The sequence below is a fragment of the Canis lupus genome, chromosome 7, assembly GCF_011100685.1.
Source record: "Canis lupus familiaris isolate Mischka breed German Shepherd chromosome 7, alternate assembly UU_Cfam_GSD_1.0, whole genome shotgun sequence".
Classification (NCBI taxonomy): Eukaryota; Metazoa; Chordata; class Mammalia; order Carnivora; family Canidae; genus Canis; species Canis lupus.
This window is the reverse complement of record NC_049228.1, coordinates 44,358,499-44,376,009: the sequence shown is the minus strand read 5'-3', so window position 1 is coordinate 44,376,009 and position 17,511 is coordinate 44,358,499. Positions and strand designations below refer to the sequence as shown.

The following is a 17,511-nucleotide window of genomic DNA, read 5'->3' as shown; positions in this document are numbered from 1 at the left end:
AGGAAGCTAAATAATTTCTAATTGAAAATATAATCTAGTCTCAGAGTCTTTTATTCAAACCATATCCCAGAGTGGTTTATGAACAATTCTAGAAGTGGAATTGGGAAATAAGAGATGTTGATGAGGGAAAAACAGTATTTACTTGGAGAGTATATTTAAAAAACAATTATAATCCCTTTATAGTTCCAAGAATATCTTCACATACATTATTTCTTTTGAGCTGCAGGTAAGACAGGAGACAGATAAGGAAATGCTGTTCTTCCCATTCACAGACAGGGACCAAGGTTAAGGAAGGTAAATCTACCCAAAGTCAACAGCAAATCTGCAACAGAGCTGAGACTTCTGACACTATTTCCTCACCCTCACCCCTACCATTTCTGTTTCCACATTCAAAGATGAAAACAAAAGCTCTTCTGTTGTTTCTCTTGCTCGCAAAGAAGTCACTGAAAAAAGATGAAAAAAAAAAGAGAGAGAGAAGATGATGTTCATATGCAATCTATTATTTTAAATCAATTCCTAATTTCAACCTAGTTCCACCTTCCCTTGAATTTACCCAATTTCACCAATGTGTAAGGTGATCCACATTTTATATGTTCACAATAGAGGTATTTACATACAAATATTAGAGTGGAGTCCAAGCAGAGAACTGTCATTTTCAATGTGATTGTAAAATCCCTCAGAGAATCTCCATTGCTTCATCCATTTGAAATAGGGTCAATCATTAGCACTTTAACTCCTGTCCAAGGGGGACTATGGGAGTCGTCAACGGGAGAGGGTGCATGGCTCTGGGAATGTCTGTGCTCCCCAAGGAGACCTACACAGAAGGTTCTCTTCTATTCCCAGTGACTACCTAGGACTTTGTTGAGGAAGTTACTGTGCTGCTGCAATTTCCCTGAGGTGGGAAATCGGGTTTTTTTTTGGGGTAAACCCCCAATAAGATGATCAAGGAAGAAAAAAAGGCAACCAATCAAATGTTAAAGAAGCTTAGAAGGCTTTTCCAAAAGAATTGCCCTTCATGAAGGTAAATGGCAAATATGCACATGCTTTTGAGCTTTGCCTGCATCATTACAATGTACCTTGGAACCAATGTGTTCTTTCTGACCCATCCTTGAGCAATGCTGGGCTCAAAACAAAACAAAACAAAAAACAAAAACAAAAAAACAAAAACAAAAAACCACTTCTTATCCTCAAAAACTCCAAACAGACAATATAGAAGTGGAAAAATACCCACCATTTCCCAGTTTCGGTAACTAACATCTTGCCCAATTGATTTAATCTGTGCCTGCCCCTCCCTCGTTTTGTTGCAGTACCTTAAAGTATATCCCAGATTGTCATGTGCCCATCATCATGTTACTTCTCACAAATGTACTTCAGTACACATATTTTTTTTCGAAAAGGACATTTTCTTACATGACTGTACTATGTCATTACCACTCCCCAACAAAATTAACAGTAATCTCTCCATATCATCTAATACCCAGTTTATATCCAGATTTCCCATATTGTTCCAAAATGTCCTTTTACAATTGATTTACTGAACCAGAATCCAAGCAAGGTTTGCATTTTGTAATTGGTTTTTCTCTTAAGTGTCCTTTAGTCTGAACAGACCACCTTCCCTTTTTTTTCCCACTCGCCACTGACTTGATTGCCAGGGAGACTGTCCTGGATACATCTAAATTGTCTGGATTGCACTCCTTGTATCCTTTAATGGGAAAAATAATATTTAGAGATGGCAATCTCACGATAAGGGGTGCTCCTTGCTAACTGGGTTATCATTGCTTCTTGGCCTTCTGATTGGGCAGAAATAGGGAAATGCATAGTTTTCAAAAGAAGCAAATAATGACTTTATACAAGTATTTCCCATTTGAATTTAAGATTATAAGAGCTAAATTATTTGATTTTTTATTTGTATCTTTTCTCTAATTGTGAAAATCTTAGTTCTTAACATTCATATTAATATTCACTTAATCCTCATATGTAGATATATTTCATATTTGTGTATGTAACAGAGTTTCTCATTAATAGTACCAATACTCTCATGACAGCAACATTTTGGTGAGGAAGATGGTACATACTTAGCCTAAGATGGAAGTACTAATTCAGGATTTCTTAACCTCAGCACTACTGACATTTTGGGGCAGATAATGCTTTGCTGTGGGGGCTGTCCTGCACATTGTATGAGGCTGAGTAGCATTCTGGCCTTTCCTTGCAAGATACCAGTAGCACGACCCCCCATTGTAACAACCAAGATTTGCTTTCTGACATTGCCAAATGTTCCCTGGTAGATAAAATCATCCCTAGCCGAGACTCATTGAACAGAAGTAAGTGACAGACACTATATAGAGACAAATGTCACATGCCCCACTGATGAACTCTCAAGGTGTTTTTTTTTTTAACTTCATAAAATAATTGAATTTGGTTAACTAACAGATAAGGTGGCATATTATATAAATTGTTCTGTATCTTTAATTTTTTTTAGACAAAATGTTCTGAGCAGAAAGTTCTTCCTCTCTCCCTTTACAGCTGTGTATGTTCCATTTTGTGCACATGATAATCTATCCCAATCACCTGATGATGGGCATTTGGGTTATTCCTACTCTTGCTATTATGTATAATGCTGCAATGAATAATAGTGTGCATATATCACTTTGTGTATTTGCCAGTGTATCTTTGGGACAGGTTCCTGGAAATAGAACTGCTGGGTCAAAGGGTTAATGTGCATGAAATTATAGTAGAGATTGCCAAATTTCCCTCCATAGAGGTTGTACATTTTGTATTCCCACTAGTGTCCTGCTTTCATTACTTAACATTATAGTGAGAACATTTCCAAAGTCATTAAATAATCTTTGAAAATTGGATTTTGTAATGGCTGTCCAAAATTCCCACATGTGAATATACCACAATTTAGTTAATCATTCCTTTCCTGTTGAACATATATGATGCTCCCAACTTTTCCCTATTATAAATAACACTGAAATGAACTTCCTTGAATAAAAATCTTTGACCAAAATTTATTTTTTTTCTTTAGGACAGATTTCCAGAAGTAGGATTACTGTATAAAAGGATATGGGTGGTTTTTAAGCCCCTTGCTACATACTGCCCCAGTTCACCTATTAGGAAATACTGCATTCTTATCGAAGATATTGGAACAGACCTTTAGCTTGGCTTCAGGGTCTTACATGAGGGAATAAAATTATCTGATTAAAGCAGACTGTCCTTCTGGGGGAAATAACTAAATCATACCAAACTATATAAAAACCCAATCTTAAAATCCCAAAAGAGATTCTTCATGGTTGGCTAGTGGTAGTTCTCACCTCTAGCATCTTTCAGGGCACTAAGCTATTGTTTACTACTTGTGAGCTTATCATTTTCCCTGGAGAGTCCATTCTGTCTCAAAGGGTTAGTCATTTTTCCCTTTTTGGCAGTGAGATGGCATGCAGCATCTTTTACTCATGCTGCTCCAAGGAGCACCTTCTCTCATCTGTAGCATCACAGAGATGACTAGAAGGAAGCAAGAAATAACAGCGCAGCATCTGTGTCATTTGATGTGTAAATAAACAATGAGGAGAATAACAAATGTTGCATTTGTAGTATTATCATTGAAAGAACAGCCATGTAAGAAATGTTCAGTGAGCACAATTAGGGCTAATTTGACCCGCCTCAGTTGTTAAGTACACACAAACTCAGGCCTGAGAGTCCAGAGGGAAAGAAAATACTGAACAAGGCCATTAAGGCAAATGCCATCTTTAGATGTCTATTTAACTTGATGGTAGTTTGTACAAATAAGGTGTGGAAATTTTATGTGTGAAGCATGATGAAACTCCTCTCTTATTTTCTATTGCAGAAGGGCTAGAGATACCACTATCTTTCTTAAAAATCAGACACTGAGTATGATCAAACTTTGGATTAAAAACACACAAATCAACCCAATCCTGCTATTCAGAAGAAAGCTTAAGATCCAAGAGATTATTGCACTGGAAATGTGTGAGAACTTACCTATGTAAACTGACTTCTTCCTGTATCTGTCTTCTCTTTGCTGTGATAGTTCTATAAAAGTATGTGCATACGATTTAAGAGCTCAGCACATATAACCCCAGTTCTTCCACAATCTCTCCATGCATTTCGTGGGCTCCAGGGAAAAGGCTCATGCCTCGGCTGTCATCACCCTCTAGACCAACATCTCTCTGAGAGTGGTCTGCCATAGGTCAGTAAGCCTTATCCAAAGAGTAGAATCTAGTGATCAACAAGTTCAAGAGGTATCGAATTAAAGACAGTACAACTGGTGTCCCCCCATGGCAGGACTTCCTAGTGCCTTTCAGATGTTATTGTGTGTTGGGACTCTCCAAGAGAAGCTATGAGAAAGCAGTATTTTCCATACTTATTTGGCCCCAAAATCTTTTCCTCAAAGAGCATCTCACAAGACCAGTGTTCCATTTGAGAATGCTTTGGGAAACTAGTGTGCATGAACTCAGTCTGATCTGAGGACTGCATCTTTCACTGCAGTTGCATTCCATCATGCCTGTAGGCTTTTTACTGTTCACTGTTATTTTGGTCCCTACCAGTGGTCAGTCAGACTGTTTTGCTGGAGATTGCTTCTGTCCATACATGACGTCACGATGCCATGCAATGGTATGGAGTCTGTGATTGTCCACATGAGGTTGATGGGTGACTCTGACACAACCAGGAAAGAAGAGTGTGGTGTGGCTGAGTGGGTGCAGTGGGGAAGGCACAGGACTGACTAAGCAGGAGGTGGCTACTAGTAACCTTGCCCTTGTCCCCTTCACATCCTACTCCATTTGCTTGGTTCTGTCAGACATAAATGTCTTTCAACCTGGCCTCCTGTGGCATTACTTTTGCTTCTTAATAGCAGGTTGACACATGAACTATAATTTTAAAACCAAATTTTACAAAGTATGAAATTAATATAACTGTTTTATGGGTAATTTGAGAGCTAGAAAAAAAGTACTGATAACCTTACCATTGTGACACAGGTATGAGCATTTTTGTATACACCTGGTGAAAATGGTTTAGTTATTATCATCGGTTGCCTGTGCAGCTTTCCATGGTAATTTTTTTCCCCCAAAGAGGGAAATACTTTGACTGTTTTGGCTATGCAGAAAAGTAATCCATGTTTGTTAAAAATATTTTCTATGCTTTGGTATTGCTTGAAAGTGAACGGTCCCGGGCAGCCCGGGTGGCTCAGCGGTTTAGCGCTGCCTTCAGCCCAGGATATGATCCTGGAGTCCCAGGATCGAGTCTCACATCAGGCTCCCTGCATGGAGCCTACTTCTCCCTCTGCCTGTCTCCCTCTCTCTCTCTCTCTCTGAATGAATAAATAAAATATTTTTTTTTAAAAAAAAGAGAGTGAACGGTCCCCTGTAACTATACCCTGGCAAATATAAATCTTCCCAGAGTCTTGTGTGTGTGTCCAGTGTACACACACATGATAAAAAAAAATATGATCATTCCATGGATGCATTTGTTTTATGGCCTGTTTTTTTTTTTTTCTTTCCCTTCATATATTGTGGACAAGTTTGAAAATCTGCCCAATTCCATGTAGAAATCCACTCTATGGGTGGGCCATGATTATTCAATTTTTCTTTTCTTTTTCTTGAGGGTTTTAAAACGGCATCAGCCTGCTGAATCACGCTCCTCCCACCATGACTCAGCTCCCAGCAGGTATCATCAAAAAGGTGTTCATAGTCCTTTGGATAAAGGGAATGGCCTTTTGCCTGTGCATTTTAATGGTTTTGGGGCGTGGCTTCCAGTACCCTGCTAGGGGCATACGAGAGTCAGAAAGAAAATCCAGAGGAGCCACATCATCCCTCAAGTCCTGGGGGGGCCTAGCCTATTTCAGTGTTTCCTGGTACTTGTTTGCTCTATCATGTCCAGGGATTTTTTTTTTTTTTTTTTTTTTTTTTTTTTTTTTTTTGGTTCTAGGAGGGGAGGGCTGTTCCATCTTGGTCAGAAGTGAAAGTCTCTTCCCTTCTCTTTGGTTGCCTTTGAGCTGTGATACATCCTAAACACAATGATTTTATGCTCCAAATTAGTGGAGTCTAATTCCATTAGTTCATCCTACTTTCATTCCTGGTGGTTTGTTACCGGTCGTGTCATTTTAGATGGTGAGCTTACATTACATTTAATAAAGGAGACTCTGTCTGTGAGCCTTGCATGTGCCCTTCCAGAGAAAATGTATGTTGGACTGTATCAAGCTTTAGACCACTTAAGGCAATCCTCAACTTAAGGTTTCTCTGATCTTGCCCACGGGGGTAGGTCTGTAGTTCTGAATTATGAAGGAAGACTTTTCCCAACCCTAAAGTACAAGACGGGTTTCCTGTTCCTTCTTTGGTAGTGGACATATTTTTCTAACACACCCTTTCACAGAGGATGTGTCCTCTGGTTGTTTTATGTGATGGGCCTTGATTCCACCTCCCATCTTGAATGGGCCCAAGGCTGCCTATGCTACCCCAAACGTAAGCTTCCAGATCTGAACCTTTTTGTAAATAAGAGGCGAACAACCCAAGTCAGACACAGCTTCAGCTTCAACTGCTCAGTGTTGATTTTCAGCTTCCTCTTCATTTTTAGTCCTCAAGGATTTTGGCCCTGCTCCCTTGTGGGCTCATTTATCATGTGTCCAAAAGTGTTTTCTACAATTCATCGTTTTTAAAGGGGCTTTATAACAAGAGATTTCTGGATACCTAGAGTTCTTCATTTTGCTGGAAACAGTCTTCCCATTTTTTAAAAAAGACTTTATTTATGAGAGAGAGAGAGAGAGAGAGAGAGGCAGAGACACAGGGAGAGAGAGAAGCAGGTTCCATGCAGGGAACCCGACGTGGGACCTGATCCCAGGACTCCAGGATCACGCCCTGGGCTGCAGGTGGCACTAAACCGCTGCACCACCGGGGCTGCCCAATCTTCCCATTTTTAAAATCAATTATTGATAATATATTTGCTGGCAAGAGTAATGGGACTATATCTTCTTTGTTGGTATTGTAGTAATTAGAAGTAATTTTTACTCTTTATTATAAAGAAATGATGCTCTTAACCCAAATATCGGTAGGGTATAAACTGAACTGATTATGTTCTAGACTTTCCTGCTGGATCCTCTTGTCTCAGGCCTGTGAATTCACTCCTCAGAATGAGAAGTCTCTGGAGATGAGAGGCTGGAGACTCCCACCTGGGGACTCATCTTTTTAAAAATATTTATTTATTTGAGAGAGAGAGAGAGCGCGCACAAGCTGAGGGAGGGGCAGAGGGAAAAGGAGAAGCAGACTCCTTACTGAACAAGAAGCCTGACTTGGGGCTCCACCGTGAGACTCTGGGATCATGACCTGAGCCCAAGGCAGACAGTTAACCGACTGAGCCACCCAGGTGCCCTGGGCATCTTTCAATTCATCTTCAAAAGCATTGCCTAGCTAAGTGAGTTTGATGAATCATCCCCTAAAAATCATTGTTTCCATTTTCTTCACTAAAGATGAAAATAGAAAGTTTTATTCCCATTGCTCAAGTTGATACTGACTTTCTCTATTAATTAGAGCTAATGACTATACAATGCTAATTTTCAACAAATTAGATAAACTTTCATATATAAATGCTGGGCTTTAAGGAAGCAGACCCTTTTACATGAAAACAGTAGCCCTGCACCAAAAATTCATTCATTCATCCAAATAGTATTTATTGAGCACCTAGTCTGTGTATTCTGCATGATGGATGGATTATGGTCCATGATTCTTGGCCTCTGGAACCTGACTATCTGCTGGGACAATGAATGAGATATAAACACAAATAATATGAGATGAGGATATAGCCAGTCCTCTGTGAATGATACAAACAATAAGTAAAATACAATTGTACAGGGAAGAGGCCATTTCTGAGAACAGAAATTTAAAAGAAAGAAAAAAAAAGCCTTTTCTGGACTAGAGCACACTTGAACCAGGCTTGTAAAAATGACTTGGCTCTTGGGAGTCAAAGTAGGCGAACATTGCGTGAGTAGAAGCTCAACGAGGATGGCAAATCGTGGATTCAGAGAACAGCAAACTGACCAGTTTGGCCCACATGGGAAATGGAGATAAAAATCAGCTTACGTGGGGTTCACGGTGGGAGACAAAGTAATGCTTTATTCACTGGCTCCCCATTATCTACAGAATACTGCAGTTCCTTACTCTGCTCTTTAAGGGCCGCCATGATCTCTCCCTTTGTGTTGGTTATGGATGTACTGCAAAGGCTGCTTACAACGTGATTCCTTTTTTAAAAAAATATTTATTTGACAGAGAGAGAGAGAGAGAGAGAGAGAGAGCACGAGTGAACACATAAGCAGAGGGAGGAACAGAGGGAGAGGGAGAATTAGACTCCCCACTGGGCAGGGAGCCCTACGTGGGGCTCCATCCCAGGTCCCCAGAATCATGACCTGAGCCAAAGGCACAGGCTTAACTGACTGAGCCACCCAGTTGCCCCTGAAAGTTCTTTTCTTCCTGCTGTGCTGATAGTTTCAACCTAATATGTTTTAACTACTGAATGAATGAAATAGAATTATGTTCTGTTTTCAAATTCTGTACAATTTGGAATTATCTCTGTCCCAGGAACCTCATGGTTTAACAGGGGAGACAGGCAAAGGGCTGAGGCAAGGCCCTGAGTTCAGGTGTGGGGCAGAAGCCCTTGGGGCTGGGGTCCAAGGCCCCTGGGCCCAGGCACCTCTCTGGGAGGCCAGTGATCAGAGGCCCAGCAGCCTGGCCTGAGGCCTTGTGAGGCTCTGCTGTGTCTCCTGTCACTCCTGCTGGTTGCTTTCACCTTTTGAGGTGATGAAAGCACCAGATAAGCTACATAAAGGAGACATGAGAACAGAATAACTAGTCAAGAATCAAAGTGCAGGAGCTAAAGGGAGTGTTTTCTGGTTGCCACACGTTAAATTCTTTCATATAACTATATTGGCATAAAGAATAATTCCTGGGTACATTCCATTTGTCCTTTGTTTCCTCCCTTGTATGATTATATTATTATTGATGTCATTAAAAGTGCATTCATCAGACCTGGCTGTCAGAGAGTTGCACTTATTTTGTGCCCACAAGCAGTTTTGAGGTAAATCTCTTGCTTTAGGGCATTAGCTGATCAATACAGACATCTATAGTGAGGTATTGTTTTCCCACCTCCTGCATGACTCCATTTTCCTAAGGCATGCTGGGGGTCTGGTCTTCCTTTCAATAAGAAGTCACTCTAGACGGGATGGGGAGACCCAGGAGAAGGTACCCCTATAAGAGAACATCCCTTCGGCAGTCTCCTGCCGTTGAAGGAGGGGCAGCTGGCCCAAGGAAAGCCCTTGAAAGAAATACAGCAACTGCTTGTCGCCCCCAGCTCTGCAGTTTCCTTCAGGGCAGTCTGTTTCCTTCCTGGGTTGTAGTCTGATCTCAAGTCCCATTTTTATCTTCGACGTTTAAACATTCCTGCAGTCCAAGACCAAAACCTCCCTAGTAGTATCTCTAGTTATAGGGAGGGAGCGTGTCTCATTAATTTCTGTGTTCTGGAGACTTAGCGGGGACAACACGCGTGGTGGCAAGTGGTCAGAATTGCTGACCTGAACTGAATTCCTAAAATGTGAATTTAATGGTTTCTTCTCCATTACATGTTCCCTCCCTCCCCATCTTTCCTTTCCCACCACCTCCTCCATTCAGTCACAATTCTCTGCTGTCCAAATCCACTCTGGATTCATTCAAACATCCTTGGTATTCTTATCCATTTCATCTTCTTGGAAACATGTCTGCTGGAATCTTCTTGCCAACACCACCCTGACCTGATGATCCTCTGCACCCAGTAGGATTAGGAGACCCTGGCACCTCACCTCGTCATCCCAGGGATTCCTTTTTCTTTCTGTTTCTGGAATCTTGTATAGCCCTTTGGTTTGGTTTACTCTCTCCCTTTGGTCTTTCAGTACCTTCCTGATAAAGGGTGAGTGGCAGGTAACTTTTAGGCTTCGTGTGTTGAACATATCTTTTTTCTGTCCGCTAACTTAGTTGCCTGATCAAGATACAGACTTCTATGTTGGAAATTATTTTTCCTTAGAAGTCTGAAGGCATTGCTCTATTTTCCTTTAATGTCTCACATTGCTGATGAGAAGTCTTATTACTGATCCTTTGTCTGTAATCTGCTTTTTTTCTCCCCGGAAGCTTTTATGATCCTCTCTTTGTCCTTGGGGTCCTGAGATTTCATCATGGTCAGCAGTCTACTTGCCGTTACTGTGCTGGCATCAGACGGGTGCCCAAGGGGCATGCTTTGGGGTCTCACTGTTTGGATTCAAATCCACTGCCACTATCCCCTAGCTTTCTGACCTCAAGCAAGCAACTCAACCTCCATGCCTCAGTTTCCTTACCTTAAAATGGGTATAAAAATAGTACTTACCTCAGACGGTTGTTGTGAGGATTAAGTGAGTTAATATCTGTAAAATGCTGAAGCTGGTGCCTGCCGCTTAGGAACTACTACTTAAGGAAAAGCTTTTATTAAGGTTTCAAACACAAAAAATAATTTCATAGAGTTTTGTGACGTTTCCTTGACTCTGTGCCTTGAATACAAATGTTGGCTTTGAGATGGGGAATGGCTGCACGGGCAGCGGTGGGGGAGCAGCTCTGAGTCTCTGATGTGAAATAAAATTTCAACAGGGCTTGGCTGATAAAGAACAAAACAAATGGAAAAAAGCAATAGGTGATTGTTAACTGCTGGTAAAGCACCCCCAAACTATGGAGTCTCAGCTCAGGACTGGAGTAAAAACAGGTAAAGAAAAGAAGTTTTAAAGAAATCTTGTCTCACCACATTAGGATTCACATATGCTCCCTGAAAGAGTGTTTTCATTTTTCAAGGTAAAAGGGAGCAGTATCAGCACAGAGATTCAGATTGAGAGTAAGAGAAACAGGAAGATGCACTGAAAGTTTTGTGTCTTTATGAATGAGAAATATCTGGTGAGGATGCTTTCACCATTACTCTTTACTAATGGTTATGCCAGACCAACACACAGGCACCACCTAATTTCTATACTAGGAAATCAAATAGACGTTTCCTTTCCTTCTAAGAACCTGAAATATTAACATATAAAGAGTTCACAAACTCACACTCAAAATGAACTATTAATACACACAGTAATTCAAGGGGACCAAAGAGCCCCAGTTAATGAGGGAAAACTTATTTTATCAAACAGTGCCAAATAATACATTTGGAATGAAAAAAAATTTTAAATCACTATCTTGCAGTCTTATGAAATAACCAATTCAAAGATCATTGACAGATGCTAAAACCACTAGTTGAGAGGGGATGGGGAAAGGGGTATTCACGAGGTGCCAACGTATTGTATATGGAATGCTTACTACTTGCGAAGAGATGTTTACAATGGAGATATCTGTGGTCACCAGGTGATCCCAATAAGACCACATCACTAATGGTGAGACACACCAACCTGTGGATCCTGGTGTATTGAATATAAAGACATCATCTATGAAATATACTCACCAAGAATCATTACCCTGATTCTAATTAAGCTTTTGGACCTAAATTCCATCTTAGATGACAGGGCATAGAACCAATTAGTTACACAAAATCATGATGAAAACATCAGGTGAGTCCAGAATGTGTCTTATCTTGGTCAAGGCCAAGTCCAAAGCCAGGACAAGGAGATTGGTCTACATGATAAGAGAGTTAGGAGATATAACCATATGTAATACATGATCCTTGATTGGATTTGGGTTGGAAAAGATATTTGGGGGATCACTGGAGACATTTGAATATGGAATGAGCAATAGGCACATTATGCATTCAGTGTTAATTCTGTTGGATGTCATAATAGTACTGAAGCTATGTAAGAAAATGTCCTTATCGGGGGAAATGTGAAAGCATTAAGGGGTGGCCTTTCATGATGTAATTTTAATTTACTTTGAAAGAACTTGGCTGGATAAATAGATATGAAGCAAATATGATGAAACAGTTAACTGCCGTTGAATTAGGGTGGAAGGTAAATGGATATCCATTGTTTTATTCCACTTTTCTATTTGTTTGGAAATTTTATATTAAGAAGTTGAGAGAATTGGCTTGCAGATGCAAAATTGCATAAAGCTGGCCTGACGGTGTTTTGGGAGGGGCAGGCACGAGGGTCTCAAAGGGCCACATTTGCACTGAGCACCCTGGAAGGAGCTTTTGCTCTTTTGGAGTTCAGCAGAGCAATGGAGTGAGACAGCCACTTGCTCTAGAATGTATGAGAGTTTGGGAAGAATTAATGTACTTCCCAGAGTGCCCAAGTTATTGTCAGGAACCATAACTCACTGGCAGGATCAGACTAAATAATTCATGGTACAACTGCAATGGGAATACTCATATTTGGTTGTTGTTAGTTGGATTTTTTCCCCCCAAATTAAATCACCTAAGTGTATCTCCTTTACATGAGGTGTTTTGGGGAATGCATTTCCTTTTTTTAATCAATTCTTTCTCCCAAACAACATGAAGTAATTGTCCTATTTGCTCAGGTATAGGTATAGAGTAACAGTTAAAACACAGAATTGCTTCCTACAATGGCTAAATTGTTCTTACAATATAGTTGTTGCTTAAGAAGTGAGTTGACTGCTCCAGGCATGTCCCTTGTTTCCTACATGATCTCAGGGAGCTGGACTGTGCCATGTTACGCCGCCTGGAGAAAAGGATTCTGGTTGATCTCCCGAGCCGGGAGGCCAGGCGGGCCATGATCTACCACTGGCTGCCCCCTGTGAGCAAGAGCAGAGCCCTAGAGCTGCGCACGGAGCTGGAGTACGGCGTGCTGAGCCAGGTAGGCTGCCCTGGAGGGAGCGCCTGCAGGCCTGGCGGCCACTATGAGAATCTTCTGGGCTGGGTCCTCTCCTGAGCTGTTTGAGGCATATGCCTTGAGTCACTCAGGAAAGACCGGAGCTGCCCCAGCAGTGCAATGTGAAAGAGTGAGCTCTCCGTCCCTCAGAAACATTCCAGCAGGGAGGAACAGGGTGGAGTGATGTCGTGGGAATAGCACAGGGTTTCCACTCAGAGAACTGAGGGTCAAATCCTGGTCCCTCCCCTTATTAGCTGTGTGGCCTCGGGAAACCACTTACTCTAGAAGCCTGTTTCTTCATCTGCAAAATGGGTAACCCCTAACCCCTAGGCTGCAAAGGACTAGTGATGATTCACAAGAAGTCTCTTACAAATGGAAATGAGGGTGTGGGCCTGCCACCCTCCTGGTCACTGCTGTCACTGCCCCCTATGAGTGGACACTTGAACATATGATGTTCTCTGCGGTTCCTCAAAGGCAAGTATGATCTTATTTACAAGAACCGAAGTGTTTACCAAATGTGATCATCCTTAGGTTGGGACACAAGGGCCCCATCAGGCTACCACGGGTGGTCTGCTCTCCGCCAGCATCTTACAGCATATATCCGGATGGTGGTAGGAAGTTTTCTTTATTGCTCAGCTTCTCAGGTTATCCAAACGCGTAAGCAGCCTCTCCCCTTACAAGCATCATAGCTGTGGGAATCTTTGTGTAGTGTTCCTGGGGGACAGATACAGGTCTGAAACAGGGGCTCTCATACAGGGTCTTGCCTATAAGAACGTAATCTCCACTAGCACTCAACTAGTGCTAGTGACCAACAGCTGGTCTGTGGCTGTTTCAGGAGACGGAGGGCTACTCAGGTTCAGACATTAAGCTCGTCTGCAGGGAAGCAGCCATGCGGCCTATGAGGAAGATCTTCAGTGCCCTTGAAAATCATCCATCAGGTATGGCCGGGATCACAGCAAAGGTACTATGGGAGAGGAATGTGTTAAAAAAAAACCCAACTTTGACCAGCAGATGGAGCCTTGCTCCTGTTCTTGGGTGGCTCTTCACACTTGCAACATTCTTTGGTCAAATTGTCCTTCCTGTACTCAACTCATTTCTCCTCTATTGTTCTGTTTTGGATCAACTTTGTCCCAGGTGATAGACTCCCTGGGGCTCAGGCTTTTATTTCTTTGGCACACTATGATGTTGGGCTGGATCCATTTGCGGCACTCCATAACTATTAAACACTACTTTGATAATGATGCATTTAAGTCATATTTTTTATCTGGGCTTGAGTTGCTGAATTGCCCATTAAAGAATTTCTTCCCCAGCTCTCTTTAGTCTTGCCCCTTGCCGCATTAACCATTAAGAATGCTGCATTATGCATTGTCTTGAAAAAAAGATCTATTAGCATTTCAAGAGCACTGATCACCATAAGGTCAATTATTGTGCTGTTACTGTTGTGTTTTTATCCAGAGAGCAGCAATTTACCTGGAATCCAGCTGGATACAGTGACCACTGCTGACTTCTTAGATGTGCTAGCTCACACCAAGCCTTCAGCAAAGAATCTGACTCAAAGATACTCAGCCTGGCAAAGTGAGTTCGAGTCTGTATGAAATCACATTTATCCTGCCCTGGCCAGGGACAACCACAGAGGCCTCCTAATTTCTTAGTGTAAGCAGAGGAACAATGATTGGAACAGAAAAATTATCCTTGAAGACGGAGTTTGTTTGAACTATACTATTTTGGAAATAAGAGGTATTTGTGTTAATTTTTCGTCGTTGATGCCAGCAAAATACTGAAGATGTCATTTACAAGTGTATATGCTATTAGTCACACAAAGACTTTTCTCACAACTAGACCCCGCACAATTCTGATGAACAGTTTCTTACAGTGTTCCTTGTTTGTGAATTGGTGTTTTCATTTTGAAGAAAAAGATGTAGTTTAGGAAGTTGTGTTGGAATGCACAGAGTGGCTCTGAGTTGAGGAGCCAAGTGGAAGCTGAACTTGACAGACCATCCGCCCAGTTGATGGGCTCCAGGGTGGTTAAGAATGGGCACAGGGAAGGACATGTAGAGTGTTTCTTCTGCCAACATCCGCAACCTCATCGGCCCTCCCTAACTCTGACCCCAACCAGTTTTATCAGCAGCAAAGCCTGACCAGACTAGCTCCCACCCACAGAGTCTCAGATCCACCTCAGGACAGGAGCTTCTTGAGTCTAGAGCTAGTAGCAGGGTGGCTGTCCCCACAACCCCCCACCAGCTTCCAGTCTGAGCCCTCTGAGTTCTGGCTCCTAGGAACATCTTTTGACTCTCCCCTTCCCATGTGCTCGGCCCTCTTCCCACTGAACAGCTCCTCAGTGGATCTGAAGCTTAGGATGGGGAATCAGAGATTCCACAATCGCTGTCCTAGGTCACCCCTGCTCTTTGGCTCCCCCACATCTTCTCAGGGGCTTGTCAACAGTTGGAAGCATCTCCTTCAGAATCTCATGATTTGAGGCATCTACTTTCAGCCGCTGATAATCACGTCTCTAAGTGATGCCACCACCCCTCTTCTCAGCTAGAACTCACCTGTGGTAGTCACCTCCTTTTCCCCTTCCTCACCTCATTTTCTTCATCCCTGCAAGGCACACTCCTCCTCCAAAGAAAAATTTGCAGGAAAGGGGCATTTTGGATAGCTAAATATTCCAAAGGATTTTACCCTAATTTTAAACAAAAACAAGGACTTTAGGGGGGATACTGATTATTTTGAGCAGAATATTCTCTAATGCCTTTAAAAATGCCATTTCCTGGGCAATGTAGCCAAACTGAAAATACACCATCTATATAACAAATTAAAAATAAACAAAGATATCCCAACTTAGTATAGGCTAAACTTAAACTTCTTTGTGATCATGGTGTTGCACTATGCAACGTTAGTGCTACCCCAGACGTAGAAGTCTGTACACGAAATTTACGTCTCAGGCTGCCGTTCTGTTCAACTTCGACCATCTGCTTTCTGTGCTTTGGGATCATTTTGTCAGGCTGTCAGCAGACATTTCTTGGAGCTGTTAGGCCACTACCATCCTTTCTGTTTTCACAAGATCTCACTTGGATAGAACCTCAATTGTTGCTAATTTGTTCTAGTTTGTGTGTGTGTGTAGTTAAAAGTGAACAGGCAAAGGGGCAGAGGACACAGCCCCTGGGGAGAGCATGCTTTTTGACAACGTCTGGCATCTTTTAGCGTACCGCTCTTTCCTTACACCATTCAGGATCAGCAGGGTTTGGCCATCCCTCATGGCACATACAACCCTACATACCACTATGTCCTGGCATGCCTCCACATCCTTCCTTCATTCCTCTTAAGAATCTCTAAGTTCATCTTTGTAATACTTCCATCTTGTTGAGTTGCATATTCAATACTCCTCTTTCCCTTAGAAAGTTTGTCTCCAAATAATTATGCAAGTATGTTTGCAGGTCCTTTTATTTCAGTGACTTTTTAAATCTGTTTTATAGACTATTTAAGGGCTTCCCGCTTTGGATGAAATGAGATGTAGCTCTTCCATCCCTCTGCTGTGTCGCTACCAATACACAGGTCTTTCCCCACCATCTAGGTTAACTCAGTAATCAGTATTTCTATGAGAACACATACTGTTCATGCAGAGCCAACTAGTGAATCAAAATTACATTCCCTTTATGTTGGTTTTGTCTTTTCAGGCACTAATAGGTGCCTTGTTTTATCATTTGCTTGATTTTTGAAGTATCTATTCTTATTTTTTGCAGCACATTCCCAGATCTGTCAGATATCTATCAGTATTAGTTTCCAAGTGGGCAATATTGGATAAACTGTCCATTCCATTCCCATACACTCTGGTCCTGGTGTTTTAAGAGAAAGGCACCAGGAACCATTATAGAATAAGCAGAGATGTACCCAGTCCCAATTTTCAGGCCTGGAGTTCCCCTGGGCTCACCACCATGCCTGCTCTCCCCAAGGCCTTACTTGGCTCCACCTTTCTAGAGAATAAACTTCCTTTCTCCTACCTTGGCTGGGGGTACGCATCTGGCTGCTCAGAGCTGGGAAAGTTTCTGGGGCTCCAACCATTCTGTTTACCGGCTTCAAACCAATTCCTTGCTTCTCAACCTACCTCACACCTCACCTCCACTCTACCTGGTGTCTCCAAGCCTTGGATCTTTGAGGTTCCACAGGCTGTCTGGGTTGTCTTTCTTTGCGCCGATTTTTGTTAACAACCCATCCACTCTCAGCCCTTCAAATTATCATAGCCTCTTGTCCACTGGTATCTGCTCTCGTGGCTCTCCTTGAGCTTATACCTTCTTTATTTCTTTACCTTGATTTTAGTGGAGCTCTGAGAAATAGAGACAAACTAAGACATATTAGTTTCTGTTTAGAGTCTCTATTATTTAAAGAGTGGATTAGAAGTAAACCCGAGTTTATAGGGATATAGGAACGTGGCCTATTGTTGGAGGAAAATTTAACTTCATCCAACATGTGGTATTTTGTCAAAATGCAGAAGTCACAATGCCTGTAGGAACTTGGAACATAGTAACACATGAGTAAAGTAAGCTGGGTATAAGAGAAGGAAGAGCTGAGGGCTGGGATGGAGAGGGTGAGACTACTTGAATAACTAGCAGTGGTACAGCTCTCATGACCCAATGTTGCCAGATCTTGGTCTTCCTAGGAAAACCAGCAGTATCCGATTTGCATTTGAGATCTCTTGATGCCCAGATGTT

At 41.9% G+C, this 17,511-nt stretch overlaps 1 protein-coding gene across 10 annotated transcripts in view; it reads left to right on the top strand.

Annotated features, from left to right (window-relative positions):
• Positions 1-17,511, top strand: part of KATNAL2 (katanin catalytic subunit A1 like 2) — a 91,739-nt gene that overhangs the window by 69,619 nt on the left and 4,609 nt on the right. For 6 of the 10 annotated variants that reach the window (XM_038543343.1, XM_038543345.1, XM_038543344.1 and 3 more), the window contains 3 exons: positions 12,628-12,790; positions 13,641-13,743; positions 14,261-14,380. In XM_038543343.1, the coding sequence (XP_038399271.1) occupies positions 12,628-12,790; positions 13,641-13,743; positions 14,261-14,380 (386 nt within the window). Of the gene's footprint in view, positions 1-12,627; positions 12,791-13,135; positions 13,251-13,640; positions 13,744-14,260; positions 14,683-17,511 lie in introns of those variants that run through there. The other 4 variants (XM_038543347.1, XM_038543349.1, XM_038543346.1 and 1 more) reach the window with 2 other exon arrangements.